At 38.7% G+C, this 12,900-nt stretch overlaps 1 protein-coding gene across 6 annotated transcripts in view; it reads right to left on the bottom strand.

Moving 5' to 3' along the window:
- The window catches only part of Kdm3 (Lysine demethylase 3), a 334,026-nt gene that overhangs the window by 7,107 nt on the left and 314,019 nt on the right, over positions 1-12,900 (bottom strand). For 5 of the 6 annotated variants that reach the window (XM_083094679.1, XM_083094698.1, XM_083094703.1 and 2 more), the window contains 3 exons: positions 5,758-6,153; positions 3,013-5,304; positions 15-237 (listed from right to left, as the gene is read on the bottom strand). In XM_083094679.1, coding sequence (XP_082950805.1) covers positions 15-237; positions 3,013-5,304; positions 5,758-6,153 — 2,911 coding nt within the window. The remainder of the gene's footprint in view (positions 1-14; positions 238-3,012; positions 5,305-5,757; positions 6,154-12,900) is intronic. The other variant, XM_083094689.1, reaches the window with a different exon arrangement.

Raw genomic sequence — 12,900 nt, 5'->3', positions numbered from 1 at the left:
CTACATCAACTAACCGTTTCCCGAGGAATTGTTGGAATTGGCCGTAGTATGTCGAACCCTCGAAGCAGGTTGAATGGTGCTCAACTGTTCGCTGGTATCACTGGCAGAGCCTGCCTCGCTCTCGTTGCTAGACTCGCTGCCTGCACCAGCTCCGCCGCCTTGCTTGTCCTCTTTCCGCCTCCGCTGATCTTCCGCGGCCGTTTGTTGCCTTCGTGCGGCGCCCTTCTTTCGTTTTACCTACCACAGGGCATAGATTATTAAGTAGTCAGGAAGTTCATGCTCTTGCCGCATCTACTAGCCGAAGCTACTAACTGGTCACACTACTGCTCCGGCACTACCATTCGGCACATAAAATCCAAAAAATCTATATCAAATCTAAGCAAAGTTAAAAATTATGTAATGCTACTACAGACAAACATGACTTAAGCAGCTGTTGCAAAAAAAAAACATGTTGTAACATTTATTTTCCTTCTATTTATTTTCCTCCAGTCTACAAAACTTTTGTATTTATTTGTAATATTCTATTATAAAAATTTATTACAAAATTTCACACGACACAAAGAAAATGAAAAAGAAATCAATGTATAACATTGATAACGAAAAAAAAAATTTGTTTCAAAAGATAACTTTACCTTACGATAACTATCAAATAAATTTTATCTTTTTAAATGTATAAAAATAAAATTAACATAACTACTAGATTTTTAAAATTACATAGCAAGTATCTCTTACAAAGTATTATGTTTGACGTTATTTGTTCGATATGGAGAATCTTCTAATTTCAAGTACGCAACATATCATTTCCCTTGCAATTTCACAAATTTATTTAATAAATCTGTATAAAGTTCAAAATTATATTATAATATAAAATAATTTAAACCTCTATCGTACACATACAGCATTATATTAATATTGTATTCTTCAATTCACAGATAAATTTATTTATTTAAAATTTTATTTAAAATTTCAACGTTACTTTTGACATTTTTATAAAATTCAAGATTCTCTAAATAGAAATTATAACTTAAAATCATCTCTTGATTTATATCTTGGTCTTCTGAACAAGAGTTCTCACTTTCATTGTCTTCGTGCCACGTGAAATTTCTCAAGTACAAAGTACAGTAGGATTACTTTTTTCTAAGCGTTTTTTTTATTTAACATTTCAATCAAAATTATCAAAATTATAATCTCGATTCGATTGACTCCATTATAAAGTCTGTAGTCGAAACTAGTGTGGTTTTCCTCATCACTTTGCATGAATCGAGGTTAGGTTGCAATCGTCGCGATGGAAAAATTAATAATAAAAATATATTTACCCCTCTACGATACTTGTCCATGAAGAAATTGTTTGTTACTCGCAATCGACGTTAAGACGTTTAATCGCGCGATCGAAAATTATTTCACTAACAGTTCAAAACGACGAACGAGGAAACACTTGTGAATACGAATACGCGCACATTGTCCGTTACGTCCGTTACAAGTGTGATTCATACAATGCACGCCTTGCGTAAGAAAATGGCGCCTCCTGCATGCATTTAAACTTAAAACTGTGTCGTGTGTGTTAAACCCGGAAATTATTACTTGAAAAAAATGGAGGTAATTTTTGAAAATTTGAAATAATCTAACTATATCACATCAATATACAAATGTAGATAGACACGACGTATACAACTGGAAATATATATTTGCCAAGACAATATTTCAGAATTTTTCAAGAAACTTTTCAAATATTTTCTTTCTCGAATATTCCATTAAAAAATATTATTTTCAAAATTACTCAAAAAAAACAATATTCGGACAAATCTAAATTAATATATGATATTTTAATTATGAATTTAATTTTCTACTCTGATGATAAATGAAAATAAAATTTAGAAAAAAAAGTACGCATGTGTGAATTTAATTTGCGTTATATATATATATATATATATATATAATTATTTTTTTCTTCTGTCATAACACGGAATATTAAATATTTTTTTCTTAATTACAATGTGCAGAAATTTTTAATCATCAAGAATATCTTGCAACAGTTGTAAGCTAAAGAACTGCAGCATAGCAAAGCTACTGTTTATTCATGCTTCTATGGGTTTCTACTGACGAGATTTATTATGAAGGCATCTTATATTGATACAACTCATAAATGCCAATTTTATCGATTCCAACAAATTATTAAACAAATGATTAGCGCTATATACTTTCCAGCGAATTTAATGTTCGTGATTATTCAAATAATCATTTATATAATTATTCTCTCGTAATTAAGAAATCAAATAAATAAGAAATCAAAGCATTCTCTGAAATAATTTCCAAATATGTTACACTTTATATACTAAGACGATTATCGAGAAAATATTTAAATTATAGTTTAATTTTAACATAAATAATATTATATTAAATTTTTTTTCAACAATATGTTGTTAAGTAGATTCAGATCCAATTTGCTCTTTTATAAAACATACTACAACAAATATTTCTTCAAAAATTAACAATCTTTTAATCAACAATATAAATAAGGCATACTTTAAATATAACAATATAAAAAAATATCTAAACTAATAAATGCCAACACAAGTATTGAGTATGCAAAAAGAAAGAAATTTTCAATAAAATATATATAAATATAAATATAAATATATATATAAATATATATATAAATATATATAAATATAAATATATATATATATATATATATATATATATATATTCCTTATATGATTAAAATTCCCTTTCTTTTTACTCACAATTTTGCGTTGATTTTTGAACCAATTTTAATAATATAATAGTAAGTTCGACAATAAACTTTCCTTGCATATCTATTATCACAAATTTACGTGCACTTTAAATTGCGGACAAGAATTTCGATGACAACAATTTCTTGATAAACTAGGCAAGCGAGAATATTATAGGCTAGCAGCACACAATACGCATTTCAAAGTAAAAAACAAGTTTTTAAAAAACAATTTTTAGCGACAACTACGACTACCGTAAACAATCTGTATAGATAGATACCTTGGGTGGCTTTCGTTTGGGCGGCGACTTCCTCTCCGGGTCGCTGCTGGACGAATCCTCCTGCGGGGTTTTGCTGGTATCTGTAGCGTGACCGTTCAGTGATTCTTTATTCGCTGGTTTTCGACCGCTCTTGCCGGTCACTTTGCTCTTGTTGATGCTGTTTACCGCCATGCTACCGATATTGTGAATCGAATTTACCGCGCTGGGTAAGCAAGTGGTCGGCGCACTGCTGTTGTTTGCATTCACATTTGACACATTGCTGTCGCGATCCTTGCTGTTGGACGATGACGTCTCCCGGGAGATAGGGTAATGTGACGTCTCCCGGGGAAAGGGTAATGAGACTATGCTGACCATGTTGGTGGTATTCTCGGTGCCATCCTCGCATCTCGAGTGTCTCTGCAGCCACGCCTTCTTCAACTTGTGCCCCGGGTAACTAGTACTGCTGGGCGGTCTCGGCGCTGGGCTGTTGGACTTCTCGCTATCCGCGCCAGTGCTAGGATGTACTTTGGCGGGAGTGCCGGGCGCGCTGGGTGCCGGGCTGGGCGCTGTGGATGGCGCTGGACTGGGTATGGGTGCTGGACTCGGTGCCGCGCTCAATGGGGTAGGATTCAATGAACATACGCTGCCGGTGCTGGCGGGTCGTGTGGAACCATCGCCGCTGGCAGTACCTGGCGCCGGACTCACTGCCGTTACCGTGCGTTGTTCTTGCGTTGTCTGACTATTCGACTGCGCCAATAACGCGGTATTGACAACGGTGGTGATGGACGTGGCGGCCGAGGCAATGAGCGGACTAGGCTCGCTTACCCTAGACAAAACAGGCTGACCGACGCATTGCAAAGACAATGGTTGTGGTTCCTCAGTTCTTCTCTTCTTACAGACTTCCAACGATACCGGTTGACCACTTGCGTTATCGCATAACAATGGCGTCGGCGCTTTTCTCTTGGGTGAACCTGACCTCTCCACTCCGAGGTCAAGCGGTTGCGTCTGGAAGGCCGTAGTGATCTGGGATTGCGCGTGCTGCAACGTCTGACCAGACTGCTGATGCGGACTGGTGCTAAGATGCGCAGGGTGAGCGGGATGGGCAATCGGCCTCGAAAGCGGCGCTGAGGCGGCCGTTGGCGGCGAGCCGTGCAACGGTGGCGGCGGCAGTTTCGCGCCCGCCAACGAGCCAACGAAGCGACTGTCATAAACCCGACTATGCGCGGGTGGTGGCAGCGGCGGCGGCGCCCCGTGATGATGAGGCACTTGCTGGTAAGGCGAGCTGCCGGCCTTCGAGGTCAACGGTATCGGCGCGGCGACGGGAGGCTCGGAGGCACGACAGACCGGTGTGCCGGTCATGATGCCGGAATTAGGCTTGCCGTAAATGTGCGGCGGCGCCGGGCTGCTCACTTTCGGCTTGGAACCGGCCGGCGGCGGCGTGGGGTAATGCGACGACGGCGTCGGCGAGGCCGTGGGCGGATGCGGGTACGAATACGTGGACTTGGCCGCGCTGTACGGCAGACCCGCTGGTTCCGGCCTATTAAGATAACGCGGTTCAGGTGGCGAGGGATGCGGCGGCGGGGGCGGTTGGTGCGGGTGCTGCGGCGGTGGGGCGTGTGGAGATTGACGAGGATTATGCGGGTGCAGACGTGGTTCAGGCGCCGGAGGCGGTGGTGGATGGCTATGCGGACTCGGCAGTTGCTGCGTCGTCGTCGTTGTCGGTACGCCACTGCTACTCCGGTGATGGCTCGCCGATGAAGCGATGCTCTTCGCCGCCTGTAGACCGTCCAAGTGCGCAGGATGCAGATGGTGCGGGCTCTGCGTCGGACTTCTGTACGCCTCGTACGCGGACGACTTGTGTTGCGGCGCCACCGGTTGAAGGCTCAAGTAACTCCTCGAGCTGGACGAGTGTTGCTGCGGCGCCGGTGCTTTCGCCAGTTCTCTACCCTCGTTCTTCACAATCACCGAGCTTTTGTGATCCGACAGCAGAGATGGTGGATTCTGCAGTACCTCTCTGCCGTGATGGTCCCTCTCGAGATCGCCGGCCAGCCCACTCTTGCTCGGAAGAGATTTTGGCGGCGGTTGCCGTAGCTCGTTCTGAATCTTGAGGTCGTGCAGGTACGGCTGATACGTCGATGAATAATTGAATAGATTCACGTTCGGCTCGGCCTTCGGTAACGAGCTGTGCGATGGGCCCACTACCGATGGTTTCTCGTGAAGAGCACCGACTGGCAACGACGACTTCGATGTCCGCGTGTGCGCCGGTGGAGGCGGGTACTCGACTTTTCCGGGCACGCTCGAAGGTCGAGACACCTAAAATACGACATGTATCAGTAAAAAAATATACGATTCATCGCTACAAATTAATTGTCTACCGCAATGTAATTAGTGTTCTATTTCTTAGATATAAATACATAACTTTAATGTTTATTTTATTACAATTAGAAGAATATATAAGAAAAATATATATACTGGAATTTCTCAAGAGTAAATCACGAAAAATTATATTGCATCTTTTCCACACGCTAAGCCATTCTCGAGTAACATGAATAGAGGTAACTGTCCAGGTAGCAATGCACAGAGAGCTGTCGGTGCAATATTTTCTCCCGGCGACGTAGAAAGAACACGTTTGAGTAATCATCATGTGAACGATACCTTCTACGACCCTGAATATAACGATGGGAGTGAGAGTAGCCTCGTTACGGTATACCAGATCTCCGTACGATCTACTCTTGAGAATTTCCAGTATATGACGTAAAGACAGACCTGCTGAGCCGGCGATGCCGCGTAGTAAGCGGCTCTTTGTTGCGCAGCAATGTGATCTCTCGCCTCGGCCTGACGCTGAACTTGCCTTTCGGCTGCCAGGTTCTCCCGTTCGCGGATTTCTCGCATATCTCGCACTTTGTCGTATTCCTCACGCTCCCGCTGCTGCTGCGCCACGGATACAGAATGCGTGGTGACAGCGGCGGCAGGGGCCCCGCCTGGTGTACCGCCGAGATGACCAGGATGACCGCGATGACTCGCAGCGGCGTGCGCCGTCAACCCTGGCGGAGCCCCGTGGGTTCTGCTTGGCGGGTGCGTCGGCGGAGGGACGATCGGCAAGAAATTGTTCCATGAGGCTATAGAAGCAGTCTGCATATTTCTCTGTAGGACATAAGACACCTACTTCAATCAATACTGCCAATCACTTTCGCCACTTATCGCTAATGATCAATGATTTCTATACATAACTGGATATGGCATACACTAACAGTTTAATAGGCCAATCAGGGCGAAGAAGCGAAAATAAGTCAAATCGAGCGCATTTATTGTAGAAAGACTTTTCGTTCCATACAGCATCCAGTTACATATAGAGATCAGTGCTAATGATTCTTTCATCGTACGAGATATTCGTTACGATTAGGGTTATATGATAGGCATTTGCCATATGATAGGCATTTGCCGCATTTGCTAGGCATTTTACTCTTTTATCAGGCGGTGCGGCTGGCATTGCACGGTATCAGGCATTTTAAATCTTGCATCAGTTGTACGTCCTGCGTATCAGAATTTTTATCGAACGCGAATGGAAAGAAATAGACTAACTATTAAATCTATAAAAGCGATCTTAATGATCCAAACGAATTTCAAAAATATTACTTGTCACGATTTTTATCTCTATATTAGATAAAAAGAATTTATTAAAAAAAGTAATGTCCTCAGAAAAATATAATTAATATAATCATATGTTTAATAATACTTACATTGTTACTTTTTTATTTTATAATTCATCTATATATTTTATAATCTACATAATTATTACTTATTATATTATATATAAATATAATTTATATGATATATATATATATATATATATATTCTATATATTCTTTATATATTCGTTTATATATTCTATATAATATATAATTTATAACTGTTTCAATGTTTATTGAAAATCTAATTTTCATTATTTTGAATATCTAAATAAATACTTTAAATATGATCGAATGAATCGTTTTAAATATTATTTTAATTTTAATATTACTTTAATTTTATCACTTTAAATATTATTTTATTTTAACTTTAACCTTACTTTAATTTTAAAATTTTATTTTAATATTTCTTACATAGTTTTAAGCAATTTTTTATTTTAGTGTTTTATGAAAAACAAATGTCAGGCATTTTTATTAAAAATCAGGCATTTTAGACTTGGAAGTCAGGTATTACAATTTTTTGAAATGGTAATCCTAGTTACGATGAACTTTCTAATATTTTATGTGAAATTTTGAGGATGCGTGTCTGTATATAAATAATACATTACTTTTTGTTTTTCGGAAACTGTACAATTGGGGAAAATGATATCATTTTTTGACGTTCTGTAGTGTTTTATTAGCGTTTGGGTCAGCTTTTTTTAAGAAAAATCACGATTACATTCTGGAGACACTTTTAACGTAAATAGTCTATCAAATTTATAAAAAAAAATTTGAACGTAAATTTGCATTTATGCACTTTACATTTCTCGCGTCTTCCACACACGCTTCAAAGTCAATGTTTATCATTATATTCTATTGTTATGTAGATATGTAGTCGAGACGAAACGTCATTCAATTGTCGGGCCAATAACAAACAAAACACAGACAAGACGTAACATTACATATATGCAATAATTATTATTTTTTTCACTAGTAAAAAAGGTGGCGCGATAAAAGACATACATAATTAATTTTAGAGCATTATTCTAATGACGTAGCCTCCAATCGCGATATGTGCATTTGTGAGAAAATGTGCCTAACGGAAAGTCGCGCTTGCGTGATTTCTGAGATATCACGTTTGCGTGTTTGCTTCAAAACTTCTATGTCACGTCTTATTAGCATAAACGATAGACACACATGGTTTCTATTCGCGGTGCAAACGAAATGCAGTAATACACATAATTGCCGAGATTTTCCACGTATGTCGATGACACACGTGGGTGCTTAATCTGACGCGTAAAACGAGTAACTCGTTTTTTCTCGCGTGTCGTAACGTCGTGCATAAACAGGATTACAATCGGACAAACACGTATTTGCGTTACAAAAAGTAATATTGTATTTCCGCGCAAAAAAAGAGTACAAGTTGAATATAAGGAAAAAAAATTCTTTTTTATTATCGAATCGAAGATTTGCAGACACGTGGCTCATAATTGCGTGGATGGAGAAATAATTTATTGGCGAAATTCGCGTTACTCGTCGAAAGTTTGATGAAAAACGTACGTAGAAGCTAAAGCTATAAAAGTTGAAGAGAAACGAATTAAGGCACATTTATAGTATTACTATGAGAAAGAGAGATACAAGATTTACGCGAGATTAACGTCGCGCGAGATTGTTTAGACCGACTCTGACTTCATTAATGCTACGGTATCGTAAAAGGCCTCGAAAATACTCCTTGTTCGCGAGGAGCTAGCGAACGAACTTGGACGTTTAACTAAGTAACTTCTCCGGGAGGATCAAACAAACAACTTCCGCTCGCTGCTGACGCTCGTCGATTAAACTCGACAGAACTCGTTTCTGAAGCGACTGGAAGACTGTAAATTAATGTAATAAAGTAAAACCGAATCGTCGAAGCTGACGAGGAAAGACGGTAAATATTGTGTCGACGGTTTTCCTGTTTTCCTTGGAACTCGAAATTCCAGTAAATACATCAGTTACTCTGAAGTTGAATATACTTTCTAAATTCGTAGTTACAGAAATTTCTCCGAGTATTTATATATAATTTATTGAACTAATTAAAATTTGTATATTTATCTTTTCTTTTTTTAGTACTAAATAAAGCATTAATTATATGTATTTCACTTTTGAAAATGTATCCATTAGTCTTTAACATTTATTTGTAGAAAGTTGAAGAAATTAGTAATATAAAAAAAGAAACGTCACACAATCACCTTCGAATCACCTTCGAATTATTTCCTCAATTTATAAGAGATTTCCAGTAGCCTACACATATTTTTCACAGCTCCCACGCTACTTTAATAAAAACGTTTAATCTTATTAGCAAGTACCTTTTCAAGAAATTATAATTTGCACCTTTTCCCTCGAGTAAGGATCATGTCAAAGCTGTTTCAATGTCTCTCGAGATGAGAAAAGACTCGTGTCCTCGCAGGACGACAAGATTTGACGAGATCGAGAACAAGAGCTCGCAAGCTGCGAATCTAATTATAGGCTTGCGAGAAGAAGGTTTACTATGCTAATCGAGACGCGAGTAAATGTCAACCCACGTTCTGTTTACCTCTTTGCTCGCGTCATCGCGCGCTTTATGTGCGCACGTTATGTAAGTGTATGTGTGTGTGTGTCCTTGTAAAAGAAGATGCAACGAGCGTGAAACACGGTACAAAAGCCCATAGTCTTCCTATAGTTTTAAAAAAGCTCGACAAATGTAACATACACGTATATCTATCAAGTGGATCCAAACTGTCACGTTATATCTCTTACCAAAAGATGCTTGGTTAATAAAAATTATATACAAGAGCTTCGCACACAAAGGAGAAAATAATTATTTATATTTATTTTTTATTGATACGTAAAAAGATTATTGCAATACAAAACATTATATATTTTTATAAAAAAAATAACATTTTATAGATATTTTATATATATACTTTATGTTTCTTTTCATTATTAACAGATTCATATTCATAATTTTGCCCGAACAAATTTGGCAAAAATACCTATACTCGAGTACGACATACAACGCTTTGTTAATACTATACTTGAGCACGCCACCGGTTATGTGCCGTGAATGATGTAGGACGACAGCGAGCGGAATCGAGGATCGCCGCGGGGAGGAGAACGAGGAGACGAGGGAGGAACGGAGACGGATTATGACCGATTGCACGTAATAAAAGCGACGTACCATTCAGAGTCAATCAAGTACCGCTCGCTATTGGTTCGTTGACTTTCTCCTGCTCAACCCCGCGCCGATGAACTTATCACGCGAGGCGCGTGCTTTTTCACCGTCTCGTTCGCACGAAGAGTATATGTGCGCCTTGCAATCTCGCTATTATTTACGAGAGAGAGAGAGAGAGAGACTTTTCGCTATATTTCATTAAAAGAGATACACAAGGGGGGAGGTTTTGCAATCGCGTAAAGGCGCGTGCGTGGGACACGGCAAACGCTCGAGTCACGTTTACGGTGAATGGTATAATGTGTAATCCAGCATAGAAACTACCGCGGTAATTCACGGTTCGTTCTATGAGACATTCGCGTTCGCAGAATATCCAGAATACAATGCATATTGTGAAAACTTTCTAATAACCATCGCGCGCGTGGATTTATATTACATTGATATTGCCAAGACACTGTACTAAAATAAGTTTCGATATCGAAGCAACGTTAACAAGATTTACACTTGGACAATATATCATATAACTTTTATTACTTTAGCATTATTTGAGAATGATATAATGAAATTATCTAATCACGTGATATAATCAATCATATATTATAAAGCCCAATGCTAATATATGATGCACCTATGTGTGTGACTATTTGTAAATATGATAATATTCTGAAAGAAAATGTTCATTGTAGCGATGTATTAAGTAAAATTTGATTAATTATTACAGTATTAATTAAAATTTTATTAATTGCTACAGCATTAATAATTAAAATGGTGTATATTATGACGATAATTTAACGTAGCCTTCTGCAATTCTCACAAGACACATTGCCATAAATTTCTCTTCGTACCTTCCTTCGTGCCATCGCTGCAATTATTTCGCTTATCGCGCGCGCCTTTATTGCGTGTGTTATTACAGAGAGGAAATGATTTGCGCAGATAACGCGGGCTGAGTCATATCCAAGGAAAGCTTAGGTCGTCTCGTAATACGATCGACACAATAATAATTGCGTATATCGCACTCGTATAACGGATCTTACGTATCGCGTCGAAGGTGTCGTGTGCATCGGGAAACGCGCTCCATAAACGTGATCGAACTTTAAACACGTTCCCGGAATAATTACCAAAGTTACATCAAAGTACAGTTTTTGCTGTCAAGGATGTTCATCAAACGGTACGGGATTAACGATTATAATGGCAGTATCTCGGTTGATTATCCACTTTTACGAGCGTATCTGAAAGTAGCATCTGTCCTTGAAGCTATCGCAAATATACACCGATATTAATAGATTACGGATCGCGATTAAATTATTCGTTGCGCATAAGAAAGGACTGGACGGAAACAAAAGAGAAAAATTTGTGTCGCTATTTTCTCTCTCTCTCTTGCGATGCGAAACGAAAATTTTCAATGTTAAAATATACAACACCGCTCTTTTGCGATAATCTTTGTTTTGCTCAAGTTCCTTTCTCCTGTTTTCAGTTCTCATAACATCAAACAAGCAAGGAATAAATATTCACGAAGGAAATAGAAAGCATAATTAGACTCGCTTTTGTATAGAGTAAAGAACCACTTGAAATATTCAGAAATATACAGATGTACAAAGACGACCCTCGTAACCCTCTTCTTTTTTCATCCTTTCGTCCTAGCACTTTTCTCTGACACAACACCCTATTATATTGTGTAATACCCTTCATCATTACTTATTGTGAGACTCCATGAATAACCGCAACATGATGTAAGAGTTGATGATGGACGTGCCATGAGCGATATATAGATCTTTTCTGAAATCGTAACTTTACATGTGCCGATTTTCCATTGTGACTTTTTCATCTTGCAAAAAGTATTTGCGCATTTTCTAATGTGTGTGTTTAAATTTAAAGTCTCCTAGTAAAATGCATAAAACAAGAAAGAAAATGTTTGATTGTGTTCCATATTTCCAAGAATATCATCACATGTACATAAATTTTGAAAGTTCTTTCGCAATACTATAATTTTGTAAGATTTTCTCAATTTTGTGAAATTTAGAATCAATGAAAATACGATTGCATCGTAAGCGTAAAAAATTTCGAAAACACGAACTTGCAATTTTTATCGATAAATGAACGTGGAATTTATAACGTAAAAATTTAAAAATTCCGCGATTTATCTATATCGAAGCGGATAAAAATCGCATCTATTATTATCACACAATGAGTGAAACTTTCGTCAGTCACTAATCAGTCATCGAACGATCGATCGCCGAAGGCAAGATAAATATTTGCGCGCTTTATCGATGACAACAACAACGGAACGCGCTATCGTATCATTAATTTATAATATTGCCCGACAAACAGATCGATAAATCATCGCGTACAAATATCAAACACATTCTATCGTGAGAATTCGTGCTGTTATAGGCAACTCGCTTTCGTATCGTCCAAGCTAAACATCGATACTAGCGATCAACAACGTGAACGCTCGCGGGGGTTCACGACACAGGCGAATACTTTATTAAATCGTTCATCGATGACTCTTGTTATCTTGAATTATGACTGATCTCTGATACTCGAAGCCGAGCTCGAAGACGATATTGTAAGAGAGAAAAGTGGACGGAAGCGAGCGAGGATTTCATCACGTCGAATAATTTATACGATTGATAAACAAAATCCTCCTACCAGAGAAATTAAAAATCGTTCGATCGATATGGTAATGATATGCATATGAGAGGTGATCCGTGTAAATTAAGAGAACGCGCGTCTGCGTGATGCGTGTATCGTGATGAATAATGTATAAATAATGCACTACGAAACGTACGCATATATACGGCTTGAGAAAGACCCGATCGAGATCTCGCTTTCCTTGAGCGGTTTTTGCGGCGCTCCGTGCACAGAACTCGCGGCATAAATTATTCCGAATACCTTCGCATCGCTATTTCCAACGCAAATACACAGAGACAATAATAATACCAGTTTCCACACGGAGGAATGTCTACCTCGGTCAGGATTACCGCGATACCCGAGGGGCAAGACTCGAGACTCGGAGAGTACACGCTCGGCAGAAACTGAGACCCTGTATATAAT

This window comes from Camponotus vicinus, unplaced genomic scaffold (genome assembly GCF_025532165.1).
Source record: "Camponotus vicinus isolate PSW18456_S1 unplaced genomic scaffold, iyCamVici1.0 SCAF_1, whole genome shotgun sequence".
NCBI lineage: Eukaryota > Metazoa > Arthropoda > Insecta > Hymenoptera > Formicidae > Camponotus > Camponotus vicinus.
This window is presented reverse-complemented; position numbering and strand designations above follow the sequence as displayed.